The 14,177-nt window shown below is 36.8% G+C and overlaps 1 protein-coding gene across 1 annotated transcript in view; it reads right to left on the bottom strand.

Annotated features, from left to right (window-relative positions):
• Positions 1-1,572: 1,572 nt before the first annotated feature.
• The window catches only part of ERICH6 (glutamate rich 6), a 41,450-nt gene continuing 28,845 nt past the window's right edge, over positions 1,573-14,177 (bottom strand). The window contains exons 12-15 of the mRNA XM_051983266.1: positions 12,267-12,352; positions 10,499-10,654; positions 5,974-6,202; positions 1,573-1,843 (exon numbers count right to left, since the gene is read on the bottom strand). Of these exons, the coding sequence (XP_051839226.1) occupies positions 1,580-1,843; positions 5,974-6,202; positions 10,499-10,654; positions 12,267-12,352 (735 nt within the window). The 3' untranslated portion in view covers positions 1,573-1,579. The remainder of the gene's footprint in view (positions 1,844-5,973; positions 6,203-10,498; positions 10,655-12,266; positions 12,353-14,177) is intronic.

Genomic DNA, 14,177 nt, shown 5'->3' with positions numbered 1-14,177 from the left:
GACTGGAAAAAAAAGCCATTCAAAAGTTTGATTTGAGGTATTTTACAGTTGTTTGGAGAGTTCAGCTGGGTTGCTGCCTCTAATCTGCTATGTTGGCTCTGCTTCTGCACCCAAGACCCTTATTATATTTATTTTTTGCAATTGCTACTAGGGTTTGGACCATTTAATTCATATATATATATATATATATATATATATATATATATATATATATATATATATACCCATGCCAGGGTAATTTTTTACAACATTATCCCTTGTACTCACTTCTGTTGGACCATTTAATTCTTTGACTAAGGTGAGGGTAAATGCTGAGACAGGTGCTTAAGGCTCGTTCCAAGGTCTGAAAACATTGTGATACTAGAGAAAATAGACATATCTGAAGTGATACAAATGCTAGGACCACTTTTGAATCCATGTTACATTAGAAAATCCTAAGTGATGTTTTCCTGCCATATTACCATAGGGAGGTCTTTAGGCAGAAAGATATTTTTTATTTCAATGGACCTCCATGGATTACTCATTTCCAATTGATTTATTTCAGTTGGGAGTTTTCTTAACATCTTTGTCTTGTGAAAAGACTAGTTACAAACGGAGCGTAATGGAGTAGAACTTATTCTGTAGTTAAAGTGTTCATCTGTTTTGATATTGATAAATAAATGCTATAGAAAAGGAAATGAGTATCCTGGAAAACTGTGTGTATGTGTTTGTGTTTGTGTATGTGTGTTGGGAAGAGGGAGATTTGAAAGCAAGAATATTAGAAGCAGCTTTTTTCTGCTTTATAGCAGTTCTTTCCATTAATTCAGCAAACTTTTTGTAAATTGATTCCGTTGATCCTCTGTACTTGGGATACTTTGCCTATCTTTAAAGGGTTTACATCGCCATTCCTTGGTATCTCACCCATAAAGTAGGATCAAGAAAGATCACATTTGTGGATACTGTGATCCTCATGTGAAATAGGACTTTTACAGATACTTATGTAAATAAGAATTTTAATTTTTAATAAGAAATGAGATAAAAGGAAACAGCAGAATGGACTAGGAACCAGAATCCAACAATATGTTGTGTATGAGACACATATGAAAGAGAAAAACACACAGAGTTAAAGAGCTGGGGCTTCAGCCGAAATTAAAAAGGCGGGGATAGCAATCACAACCTTAGACAAAGCAAAAGCAAAAGGAGACCTATTTAAAAAGAGATAATTAAGGAAACTACCATACAGATAGGGAATGTGGTTGGCAGAGTTAAGTGATTTATTTGCCATGTTCACACAACTATTAAGTGCCAGAGATGGGATTTGAACCCTGATGTCTTTACCAAATTGCAGTATACTACAGGGGCAACTCTTAGGTGACTCATATGAGGAACAAGCCCTGGGATAGTCTCAGCCATCTCTCTTTGTAGCACAGATGTTGGAGTAAAGTTAGTCTCCTTTTCTGGGATCTTTTCTGATCCTCTCATGACCTTTAAGGTATATACTTTTCTGGATGAAAAGATTTTGTATCTTGGACCCTTGACAAGAATGCACATTCTACTCATTGGAAGACAGAAATTCTTAAATCCAAACAACAATTCTTAGTTAAATTGGTTCATTTAATAATGTAGTTATTCTTGAGATTGCATCTTTACCTAACTCATAATATTGACAGAGTGAAAGTAATTTTATAGCACGAGTTGCAAGGTAGGAAGGTGTCTTCAATTTATGCCAATTCTCAATGCTGGGAAAGTTAACACAGATCTCAATTTTGCTCAACAAACGTCGAATCTTTATGATGAGTGCAAGCAGAAAAAGGTCCTCATCGATGAAATATCTGAGCTTGGGCATCTCTTCATATATCCGTATCTTTTTAGAGGAAAAAGACAGTGAATGGTCAAACAGGACTGATGTTGAAAGGAGACAAAGCACCTACCATTATGACTGACTCACAGATAGGATTTAGAAGAGCATCCTTCACTCTGTGAGGACTTTATGTTATTGCCTAGGAGTAAGTTTAGTAGTAACAAAGCAAATGAGTTAATATTTGTAAAAATGGCACACAACAGGCTCTGTTTATTCCCTTCCCCTTTTCTACCATTATTCTCCTCTGTGCTTGAAATAAGAACTTAAGTTGAAAGTCTACAAACAAGACAATTATCTTGGAAGCTAGGGTAGTAAATACAATTTCAGAAGTATAGGTTACAAATTTTTAGTAATAGCAGAAAAAAGTTGCTTTTTCCCTTCTACCACTAAAATATTGACCTTGAATATATATATATTTCTTTTTATGAGCTTTTTTAAAAATAGGAAGCTTATATGTTATGAAGAATGTATTTGTCAAAACTTTTCCAGGAAACACATGCGCAATAATACACACATATACATTTTGGTTTAGATGAGTGATAGTAATTGCTTTGGTGCACTATCCCAGAGGTAACTTCTTTCGCCTTGACACTAGTTAGTCCTGCATTTTATGACATGGGAGGCAGTGAGAGATGAAAGGAGTTGTCTGAGATCACACAACCTGTCTGTAACAGGGCCTGACCTTCTTAATTCTAAGATTGACTCTTAGCTCCTATGGCATGTTGACTCCCTGGCCCAAGAATGGGCAGTTTGGGTTTTTATAGGAACTGTGGAAAGAAATCTGATGGACTAGTAAGATTTTTACAGATGAGGAAACAAAAGTCTATGTTAAGTGACTTTTTTTTCTCAAATTAGGGGTAAGGTGGAGACTGAAAATTAGGGTTCCCGATTCTTATTTTGGTATTCCACCCGCTTGTTTTTGAGTTGCTTCAGTCATATTTTATTCTTCATGATCTCATTTGAGTTTTCTTGGTAAAGGTACTGGAGTGGTTTGCCATTCCCTTCTCCAGCTCATTTTTACAGATAAGGAAATTGAGACAAACAGGGTTAAGTGACTTGCCAGGGTAAGTATCTAAGACTGGATTTAAATTCAGGTCTTTCTGACTCCAGACCCACTTACCTGCTCCTTCCATTCACTTACTTCATGCTAATAATAATAACAATATAAAAAATTTAAACTTAGCATCTCTGTATTTTGAACTAAAACACCTTGGGTGCCTCAAGCAATCGCCTTATTTTTCTTCACCTGTGACCTATGTGATCTCTTCACTCAAATGTGAAGACAATGTATTATGTCACAAGGAGGGAGACACTGAGGTTCTCTTTACCGGGGGCTTTGGAAAACCAAACTGAGACCAGTTGGGAACAGCAGGCATACCAACTGGGGTTAATGAAAGGCATTATGAGAAAACTAAACTGAAATAATTCTAAGGCTCGTTTAGTCCAAGGTGAAATTCTTGCTCTGGATTATTTCCTTGAATTCTAATATTGTGAGTCCAGTGCTTAACTATACAGTCAAGTAATGAATTTAATTTGAAAAACATTTATTTATAGGTACTAGACACTGGGCATACAAATGCAAAAATGCAACACCCCTTGATCTGGATGAGTTTATATTCTGAGGACTACACGATAAACACAGATTAAATACCAAACATGTTTAAAGCAAATACAGTTGGTGGAACTGTGAACTGATCCAACCATTTTGGAGAATAATCTGGAATTTTGCCCAAATAGTTATATGTGAGGTCTATTTTCAAAAGTGATCAGGGAAACAGAAAAAGAACTTATATGTTTGAAAATAAATATTTACAGCAACTCTCTGTGAGATGCCCATTATTTGAGGAATGACTAACCAACTTGTGATATGTGATTGTGATAAAATACTCCTGAACTGTAAGAAATGATGAGCTGGTTGATTTTAGAGAAACATAAAAATGTATGTATGAAATAATGACAAGTAAAGTGAGCAGAATCAAGTGAACATTGTATACATTAACAGCAATATTGTTCCAACAGCTTTGAATGACCCAAGTTAGTATTGCAAATACTTAAATCGACTAAGAGGGACCTATGAATGAAGATGTTATTTACCTCCAGAGAGAGAATGAATCTATAAATAGAAGTATGAATAGAATGTATAGTATGTATGTACATGAACACACATGTGTGGATCAAATGATAGCCTTTTCAAGTATGGGGTAAAGTGAGAAAGAGAAAAAATAAAATGTGCACAGCAGAGAACAAAAAAAAAAAAAAAACAGAAGTGCAGAAAAGTAGGGTATTTTTTTTTATTTGAAACGGCTATTTCTGAACTGAAAATCATAAATTCAAGTCTTGGCACCAGATCTGTTCCATTTCTTAACTATCTATAGATATACAATCCTTTAAATCCTGCTTTTCTGCATTAGCTCAATATTGTGTTCACCCTCAAAACTCCCTAAGAGAATAATGTCATAAATCAAAGGAGTAGTATGCCTACAGTGTACTCTGCTGATGGATCTATGCCCCAAGAAAAATACATAACCTATCTTGATCCCACACTTTTCATAAAACCTCTCAGTTTTCCAGGAACATTTCTTGGGATCACATATCTAAAGTTGCAAGGGACCTCAAAAATCATTTAGTCCATACATCTCATTTATTTTTTTTTTAATTTTTAATTTTTTATTATTAAAGCTTTTATTTACAAAGCATATACATGGGTAATTTTTCCAATATTGACCCCTGCATAACCTTTTGTTCCAAATTTTCCCCTCCTTCCCCCTTCCCCCTGGCAGGTAGTCCCATACATGTTACATATATTGAAATACATGTTAGATCCAATATATGTATATATATTTATACAGTTATGTTGTTGCACAAGAAAAATCAGATCAAGAAAAGTAGGATATTCCTGAGAACAACATGGAACATTTATTACAACTTTTTAAGTAAACAGTGTGAAATGAAGATTCATAGCTTCATATTGAATCCTCTTTTTGTGTTATACTGTGCGGATGGAAATGCCTTTTTTCCCATCTTACAATTAAGTTGAAAATGAATTAAAATTTTAAAAATAAGTCATTTTGAAGTGGGAAAGAGCTTGTTTAGACATTTCCAGTCATTTGTGATCTCATTTGGTGTTTTCTTAGCCAAGATACTAGAGTGGTTTGCCATTTCCTTCCCCAGCTCATTTTAAAGAGGAGGAAACGGAGGCAAACAGGATTAAGTGACTTGCTCAAAGTTACACGACTAACAAGTATCTGATGCCAGATTTGAATTCATGAAGATGAGTGTTCCTGACTCCAGACTGTGCCCTCTCTCCACTCTGCCACAATGCTGCCAACCAAAGCTTCTTGTGGCCCTTAGGCTGAACTCTGAAGGAGGCTAGGAACTCTGAAAAAGAGGCAGAGATGAGGAAACAGGATTCCAGGCATGGGGGGCGGGGAGGGAGGGCAGCCCAGAGAAAAGACATCGACCTGTGAGATGGGAAGTTGGGTGTGAGAGTCAGCCCATGGGATGCAGAATGCACAACTGTGGAGTTGTACCAAGAAAGAAGCTGGCAGTGTTACGCTAGAGTCAGATGATGAAGGTTAAGTGGAAGCATTTCTACTGAATCAGAGAAAGGGGATCTGAGGAGTGAGGAGGTAAATTTGGGGACTACACGGAGGTTGAGTTGGATTAATCAGGAACACTATCCTTTAGATAAATAATGACAAAATCTTTGCTGAGAGCTCTAGAGAATTAGTCCCCTTTATGTACCAGATGGTATAACCCAAGGGTCTGCAGCTCAAGGTCAAATGAGCTATTCCCTTGTTTTTGCATAGCCCATGTGGCTTTTTACATTTTATTTAAAAATATTAAAAAAACAAACCCACTCTTAGCCAGCCAGGGTATAGTTTGCCCATCTAGCCACGTCAACTTCTACATAAAGCTTTTTCTGATTTTTCCAGCTGCTGATGATACCTTGTGACCCCCTCCATATGTCTCTATTTTGGTCGTGCTTCTAAAGATACATGTTGCCTTGGGCTTGAAATTGTTTCACTTTTAATTTTGCATCCCCAGTGCCTTGCATAATGCCTGGGATCCAGTAGGTGTTTCACAAATGCTTGTTGATTAACTCATCAATTGAATTTCAAAAATATACTAACCTGCAGCTTGATTCCTACATTCATTCTTGCCTGTTGCCCCAGTGCTAAAAAAGAGATAATAATCTTGTCTTGATCTAATATCCGGACACCCACATAATTGTTTAAAGACAGAAATATTGGTTTAAATGAAACGAGGGGCAATGAAGTCATGGTACTAGACCACTTCCAAATCCTCACTCGGTTGCCTTCTTGATCTGCAAATTGCCCTCCCAAGAGGTTGATGTTGACCCTAAAAAAAAAAAAAAGGGAAAAAAAAGCATTTTTTAATAGTTTTTTATTTACAAGATATATGCACGGGTAATTTTTCAGCATTGAAAATTGCCAAACCTTTTGTTCCAATTTTTCCCCTCCTTCTCCTCACCCCTCTCCCAGAGGCCAGGTTGACCAATACCTGTTAAATATGTTGAAGTATAAGTTAAATACAATATATGTGTACATGTCCAAACAGTTATTTTGCTGTACAAAAAGAATCAGACATTGAAATAGTGTACAGTTTAGCTTGTGAAGGAAATCAAAAGTACAGGCGGACAAAAATAGAGGGATTGGGAATTCTATGTAATGGTTCTTAGTCATCTCCCAGAGTTCTTTCCCTGGGTGTAGCTGGTTCAATTCATTACTGCTCTATTGGAACTGATTTGGTTCATCTCATTGCTGAAGATGGCCTCGTCCATCAGAATTATCATATAGTATCGTTGTTGAAGTATATAATGATCTCCTGGTTCTGCTCATTTCACTCGGCATCAGTTCATGTAAGACTCTCCAGGCCTTTCTGAAATCCTCCTGTTGGTTATTTCTTACAGAACAATAATATTCCATAATATTCATAGATAACAACTTATGCAGCCATTCCCCAACTGATGGGCATCCACTCAATTTCCAGTTTCTGACCACTACAAAAGGGCTGCCACAAACATTCTTATACATACAGGTCTCTTTCCTCCTGTAAGATTTCTTTGGGATATAAGCCCAGTAGTAGTACTGCTGGATCAAAGGGCATGCACAGTTTGAAGGCCTTTAAGAATTTTAAGATTTCCAAAACCTTTGCCTCTCAAGAGACCTTGTGGTTAAGGTGGTACAATCATCATTCTGCCCATTTTACAGGTGGGGAAACTCTAAGAGATTAAATAAATGACTCATAGGTATAGGAGCCAGAATTCACACTCAGGTTTTGGGATTCAAGGGCTGGTATTCTTTCTATTTAATTATGGTCTCTGCTTTTTCAAAGTGAAGAACAATTTAGGCTAGCCAAATGATGCAAGTCAATTGTGGGGGAAAAAAGGCCTGAGATCTCAGATCCATTTCAGTATAAACTCCGTGAGAGCATTTTGGGGTCTTTATATGACCTGCTTCTAACAGTGTTACCCCAACACCACCTCTATTAATGGGCAGCTAAGTCCAAGAGCCTTAGCAGCTGTGGTGTCCATCAGACCACTAGTCTAGCTGCCAACTCAGTCTTTGGAGCCATTCGTCATTCAGTCCTTATTGAGAATTTCTACCATCACCAGTAGTAACTAGCAACTAACTTCAGGCGAGTTAGCCTAGTTGAAGTGGCCAGGTACCCTGAGGGAGAGAAAGGACATGGAATGAACCAGGTAGGTCAAACAAAGTGGTCATGGTGTTTCCCTCAGACCCTAGTAGAGGCAGCCCAGGACCCTGAGCCCTACAGTCCTGGAAATAGGAATGCTCCCCACATCACCAGCCAACCTTCCAACACAGCCATCTCTAAGGTGCCTACCAACCCTGCTGTCCACCTCCAACCCACTGCCGCCGATGGGCAACTAGATCCAAGACTCTGGGGACACTGATGTTGTCCAGGATCCCCTAGGGAGATCAGGACTGAGAGGGAAGTTTAGGAACCATCTCATATCAAGGATAGTGGAGGCACTTGGAAGTAACTTGTCTAAAGAAGAAAACACTTTGGAGGGTCTGGGACAATAATTGTGTTGGTTTAGTATAAGGGTCCTCAAACTACGGCCCGGATCAGATGCGGCAGCTGAGGACGATTATCCCCCTCACCCAGGGTGATGAAGTTTCTTTATTTAAAGGCCCACAAAACAAAGTTTGTGTTTTTACTATAGTGCGGCCCTCCATCAGTCTGAGGGACAGTGAACTGGCCCCCTATTTAAAAAGTTTGAGGACCCCTGGACTTTGACTGTCCTATGGAAGAGGAAGCAGATGTGGACTTTTTCTGTGTTCCACAAGCAGACACAATTAGGGCCAATAGATGAAATTACTAGGTGGGAAATTTCTGCTCAGCATAAAGAATTTTCCAACAATTAGAACTGGAGAGCAATAGGCTAGGCTACCTCACAAGGTCATGAATTGCTCCTCATTGGAGGTGTTCATTTATCCCCTATCATATTATTCATCCAAATTTTGATGATTGTCTTTTGAATCTCGATTTAAATTCATTAAAATTTTTTTAAAAATTTTTTTAAATTTTAAAATGAAGATTTAGAAAAAAGTTTTTCTTTTTGTATGTGTAAAAAAGCTGTCAAGAAATAACTATTAGGTTTTTTGTGTGCAGAATGATGAATATGGAAATTCATTTAGAAAAACTGCACATATTTAACTTAGATTACTTGTTCTCTTGGGGAAAAGGGAGCAGGGAAAGAGAGGGAGAAAAATTTAGAACACACCGTTTTATAAAGGTGAATGTTGAAAATTATCTTTGTATGTATTTGGAAAAATAAAATACTATTAAAAAAGAAAACAACTAAAATTTAACTTCGAGAAAATAAAAATAATGTAAGCTTATTGTTTTATTTATTATTATTGTATTTCTAACACCAGATAGATAATATTTAATTTAAAAAAAAACTATCAGATGGCTCAGTGGACAGAGTTCCTGGCCTGGAATCGCCAATATCCGAGTTCAAATCTTTCCTCAGACATTTTCTAGCTATATGAACTTAAGCAAATCACCTAACCCTATTTGCCTCAGTTTCCTTATCTGTAAAGTGATCCAAAAGGGCACTCCAGTATCTTTGGTGGGAAAACCCCAAGTGGGGTCACAAAGAGTCAGACGTGAGTGAACAACAATAACAATAACTGTATTAGCATTGAAAGCTAACATTTATATAAAGATTTAAGGCACAGACTTGAAGACCATCTGCCAGGGTTGCTTTAAAAGGCTGCTGGTACTAGGGAAAGGAAAGGACTAGAAGGGCTTCCAAATCCAAACTTCATTAGTTAGTTTTTAGGTTTAATTTTTGTCTTTTTTATATAACACTCATTTCTGCCTCATTTAGTCTTATCAACTCACCCATATTTCTTGCAACTGCAAAATTAAAATTAAAGTAAAATTAAGTCAGCTGCTACAGTGATCAAATCTGACAGTATGATCTCTATTTCCCATTCTACATCCATGGTACCATATCCATGGTACCTCAAAGTTTCTGATTCCATGAGCTATGAGCACAGAGTACTTCTGTGTTTTCGTTGTTTGTTTTAGTGTTGCTTGAGTAATCTGCTGTCCTATAATCAGGCTTGAATTTCCAAAACTTTATTTTTCCTTTCCACATTCTCCCAATGATAACTTTGATTTTTTTTTATTCTATGTATATTTTATTTTATATAGTTGTTTACACATGATCTCTCCCATTAGACTGTGGAACACTTGACATCAAAGCCAGTCATTAGCTTTCCTTTGTATTCCTAATTTTTTTTTATCAATAGTATTTTGTTTTTCCAAATACATGCAAAAGTATTCTTCAACATTCACTTCCAACAATAACTTTTTAAACATTTGACAATGAAATTATATTTTATAGTTTGTAAAACTCTTTAATACTCCCCTACTGTATATGACCCTGATTATATGACTATCAATTTTAAATTCATTTTGTGGTCTGCTTCCTCTTAAAACAACCAAAAAAAATTCGTTTTGATGCAAAAACAAAAACAAAAACAAAACACCAAACCCTGTCAAGAATAACTGGTAGCTAACACTTACGTAAGGATTTAAGGTTCTAAGACCTCTGCATATATTATCTCATTTGATCTCACAATGAGACTATGAAATAGGTACTATGATTATCATGACAGAGATAGGAAAACTGAGAGGGGCTTAATGATTTGCTCAGAATACCGGCAGTTACCGGAGTCAAGATTCAAATTCAGGTTTTCCTGACTTTAACTCCAGTGCTTTATATACTACACTTATCCCCTTGGAAGCAAAGCAAATCCCCTTGGAAACAAAAGAAATTTGGACTTGGAAGCCCTTCTAGCCCCTTCCCTTTTCAAGTAGCTTCTAAAACATTCCTGGCAGATGGTCTTCAAACCAGTGCCTTAAATCTTTATTATATACGTTTGCTTTCAGTGCTAATACAGAGTTATTGTTATTGTTATTCCCTTGTGTCTGACTCTTCTCTCCAGAAGCTTAATTCATTAGGATTAGAATCTAAATTTTGCTCCATAATCCTGAATGAAATAGAGCGTTCCCAGGAACTCTCAGGGATGTCCCTTAATGTGGTGCATCAGTTGACAAATTAACATGGAAGCAAGGAGTCCTCCAAAAACATACCAAATGTTTCCATTGGGATAGTAACAGGTCACTTTGCCACCGGAATCAAATATTGCCCTAATTGCAGGTTTATTTGCTGTATCTTCTTGGATCACACAAATGAGACCTTTTAATCTGTTGGACATGACGATTGCGGCTAAATTTCCCGAGGGGTAGCTGGGATCAGATAAGGATAACCGAGTTACTAAAAGATTAACCACCTTCCTCCCCAATGACCCCAGTTCCATTCCTGCAGAACAATCTGCTAGACCACTACATAAGCCCCGCGAACAAGATTTGGTCTTTGCCTTGTGGTTGGTCTTCCCAACTCTCCACATTCTATTTCATCCACTCAAAATGGTGTTCTCCAAAGTGCTGATCTTGTCACCCTCTAATCAATAAACTTCAATGACTACTTATTATCTCCGGGATCAAATACCAGCCTTCTGGTGCTTAAAGTCCTTAATAATGGGGCCCTTTCCCAGGCAGCTGTGTGGCTGGGACTCTGAACCCAGAGGCAGGAATTCCGACCTGAGTTCAAATTCACTTCAGTTCCTTCCTAGCTCTGTGACTCTGAGCATGTCACTTAAACTCAGATTCTTCATCTGTAAAATGGGAATAATAAAAGCACTACCTCCCAAGGTGAAGATAAAAGGAAAAATTATATGTAATATATTGTGCAAACTTTAAAGCACTATATAAATGCTATTTATTTATTATTTTTAAATCTTTCCAGTCTTTTTTTTTTTTTAATTCTTTTTACTCTCCTCTATGTTCTTCATATACATGACTCTGTCTTCCGATTCTGGGATTTTATGCAGGTTGTCCCCTCTGCATGAAGAGCGCTCTCTCTTTACCTCCATCTCTTAGTTCCCCTGGTTTTCTTTGAGGGTCAGCTCATGTCCTGCCTTCTATAGGAGGCCTTGCTTCCTCTCCTCCCTCTCCACTCCCACTGCCAGTGTCTTCATCCATATCTGCCTCTATATCCATACATTTTGTGGGTGTATATTCTGTATATTTTCGTATATATGTATAGCTATAACATATCTGCAGTATGTATATGCATGCATATATAATGTACATCCATATTTAAGATATATACATGTATATGTGTATATATATATATTTTTATATATATGTACACACATATTTAAAGTTGTTTCCATGTTTTTTTTTCATTAGAATGTGCGTTTCTTGAGGACAAGGGACAATAATTTTACTCCTCTGCTTGGCACATAGAAGGCACTTAATAAATACATATTGACTGACTAAAAGAAACATTTAAATTGGTGAGATCACAGGTCCCTTGTACATGACTCTAGTTGATAATAGTACATTATCGAAGGGGTTTCTCTGAATCAGAGTTGATATGAACACATTACAGAATCACCTACAGATACAGGTCTCCAAAAAGACAAAGAGTTGGAATCAGAGACAGAATAATAATTAACTACACTATATAATCATATTGTATTATGTAATTAAGTATGATTAATAATAATAAGTTAAAAATCAGTTTTTCTGACAATCTGTCACTGGAGTCAGGCTAAGGTTAAAAAAAAAAAAGATCTTTTCAACGATTCTGGATAGGAAATACCATGTCCTCGGAGGAGAATTCACAGACATTCTTCATATTTCAGAAAGCTTTGTTTACTTCTTCTTTTTTTCCTATGAAGAATATCCTGGCTCATCAAATGAGAGGAACTGAGGTGATAGTAAATTCACATTTCCCCCAAAGGCATCATGAAGAAACAATGAGGTGAACAATTATACACAACAGAAAGGATACAATATTTGGGCTGTGCCATCTGGAAACATGGTCAGGAACTTTCCTCCTTCTTTGTAGTACTTTTCCAGGAAGTCATTTTCTATTTTCTGTGTGCCAATAGTAAGGAAAGGGTATTTAGCTCTCTATGGCTGTGGAGAACACACTTATCAAACAAAGACTATAGATATCAAGGTTTTCATGATCATGTCATTAAATGCAAAGCTTCAGTTCTTTCTCCCTGTCACTAAAAGCAAATCTTAGTGATTAGTGAGTCTATGGACATTAAAAATCCTCTATAAATCATTCACAAATAGCAACTATGAAATATAGTCGGGTCACAAATTGAGTTAGAATGGATCTTTGAGACCATATACTCACATAGGAACTCTTTTATAACATAGCTAACTAGCTTTTACAAACAATCTCAAGGAGGAGAGAGAGTTCCCAGGAAAACCCTATGAGAAGTAAAATTATAAAGTTTGGTTTTCACAGCTGAAAAGTTTCAGCCTCATAGTCTCCCTCTGTAGCCATGGTTGAAAAGAATGGGATATAAGTTTTAGGGTCAGTATAACCTGACTGAAGAGACTAAAGAATGTCTTAAGTCAACAGAAGTAACAGCAGGTGTTGGTTGAGTGCAAATGACCTGGGTTTATTCGCCTAGGCAAGCACAATTTTAAAAGAGCATGCTTAATAAGTCTTGTGTATGTTAATTTACTCCTTAAGGAGGAAAACAACTACCATTTTTGAACATATGCTGATGTGGCAAGGGGAGGCAAGAACATGGAGACATATTAAGGAGTGCATATAATGGGAATATCATGAAACATTAGATTTTGGAAGGGTCTCCTCCAAATAAAATTCTGGGGAGGGGATGAGGAGGCAGGGAATTATGGAATATAACTGCTGGTTCTGGCTTCTGCAAATTGCATTCGTGCCCTCTCAAAGGGGTATGGTGCCTGCTTCTTGCAAGAAACATAAAGCCTTCCTCTTACTCATTCCAAGAATTTGAGTCTGAAGTTTTCATTTCTAACAATCCCATTCAACTTCTGAATAGTTCTAATTAGAAGTTTTTCCTTCAATGCAGATAAAATTTGCTTATTTCCCACCCACTCTTCCTAATTCTTTCCTCTGAGGCCAGTAGAATGGATCATCCTAATCTATTTTCCATGTGATAACTCTTCAAGCATTTAACATGATTTTCAAGACTTTGAAGGTTAAGAAAAAATTGGCGAATAACAAAAAGAGATGCAAACTGGGTAAATAAATATTTTTAAAAAATATTCACTTTAAAAAAAAATGAGTTCTAAATACTTTACTTCTTGTCCCATCCCTATCCATTGAAAAGGCAAGCGATATATCAATTGAACATGGGAAATCATGCAAAACTATTTCCACATTTTATTCTCATGTTGCATAAAAAATCCCAAGAAACATGAAGAAAAATATTTTTAAAAATTATACTTTAATTTGCACTAAGAATTCCTCAGATTTCTCTCTGTAAGTAGATAGCATTTAGAATTATCTTGGAAGGGAAATAGAGATAACCTTTATTTGTGAAGAGAAGGAATGCCAGTCTTAAGTCTAAATTTACTCAAGAAACTTCAGAGGGAGAGATTTTAAGTGGTTAGAGAAAGGATAAGTAGGCTTTTATGACCAGACTTTCTTAATAGGATTTAATCCATTTCTCCTCCTCCCTCCCATGTGACTGTTACCACATTTCTGGCCATCAACTCCTCTAGCTTAGGAGGCTGTAATTTGAATTGTTCTCTATTTCCAGGCTCTCTCTCTTGCAAACCATCTTTCACTCTGCTGCCAAAATCATCTTCAGGCATGGTAATCTGACCAGGTAATTTTCTAGCCAGGAAGCCTTACTGCTACTAGGCTGAAATATCATCCGCTTAGCCTAAAACTTAAAGCATCTTACAGATGCTT

Source organism: Antechinus flavipes, chromosome 3, assembly GCF_016432865.1.
Source record: "Antechinus flavipes isolate AdamAnt ecotype Samford, QLD, Australia chromosome 3, AdamAnt_v2, whole genome shotgun sequence".
In the NCBI taxonomy this organism is placed as follows: domain Eukaryota; kingdom Metazoa; phylum Chordata; class Mammalia; order Dasyuromorphia; family Dasyuridae; genus Antechinus; species Antechinus flavipes.
The sequence above is the reverse complement of the archived record's forward strand: the minus strand, read 5'-3'. Positions and strand labels throughout refer to the sequence as shown.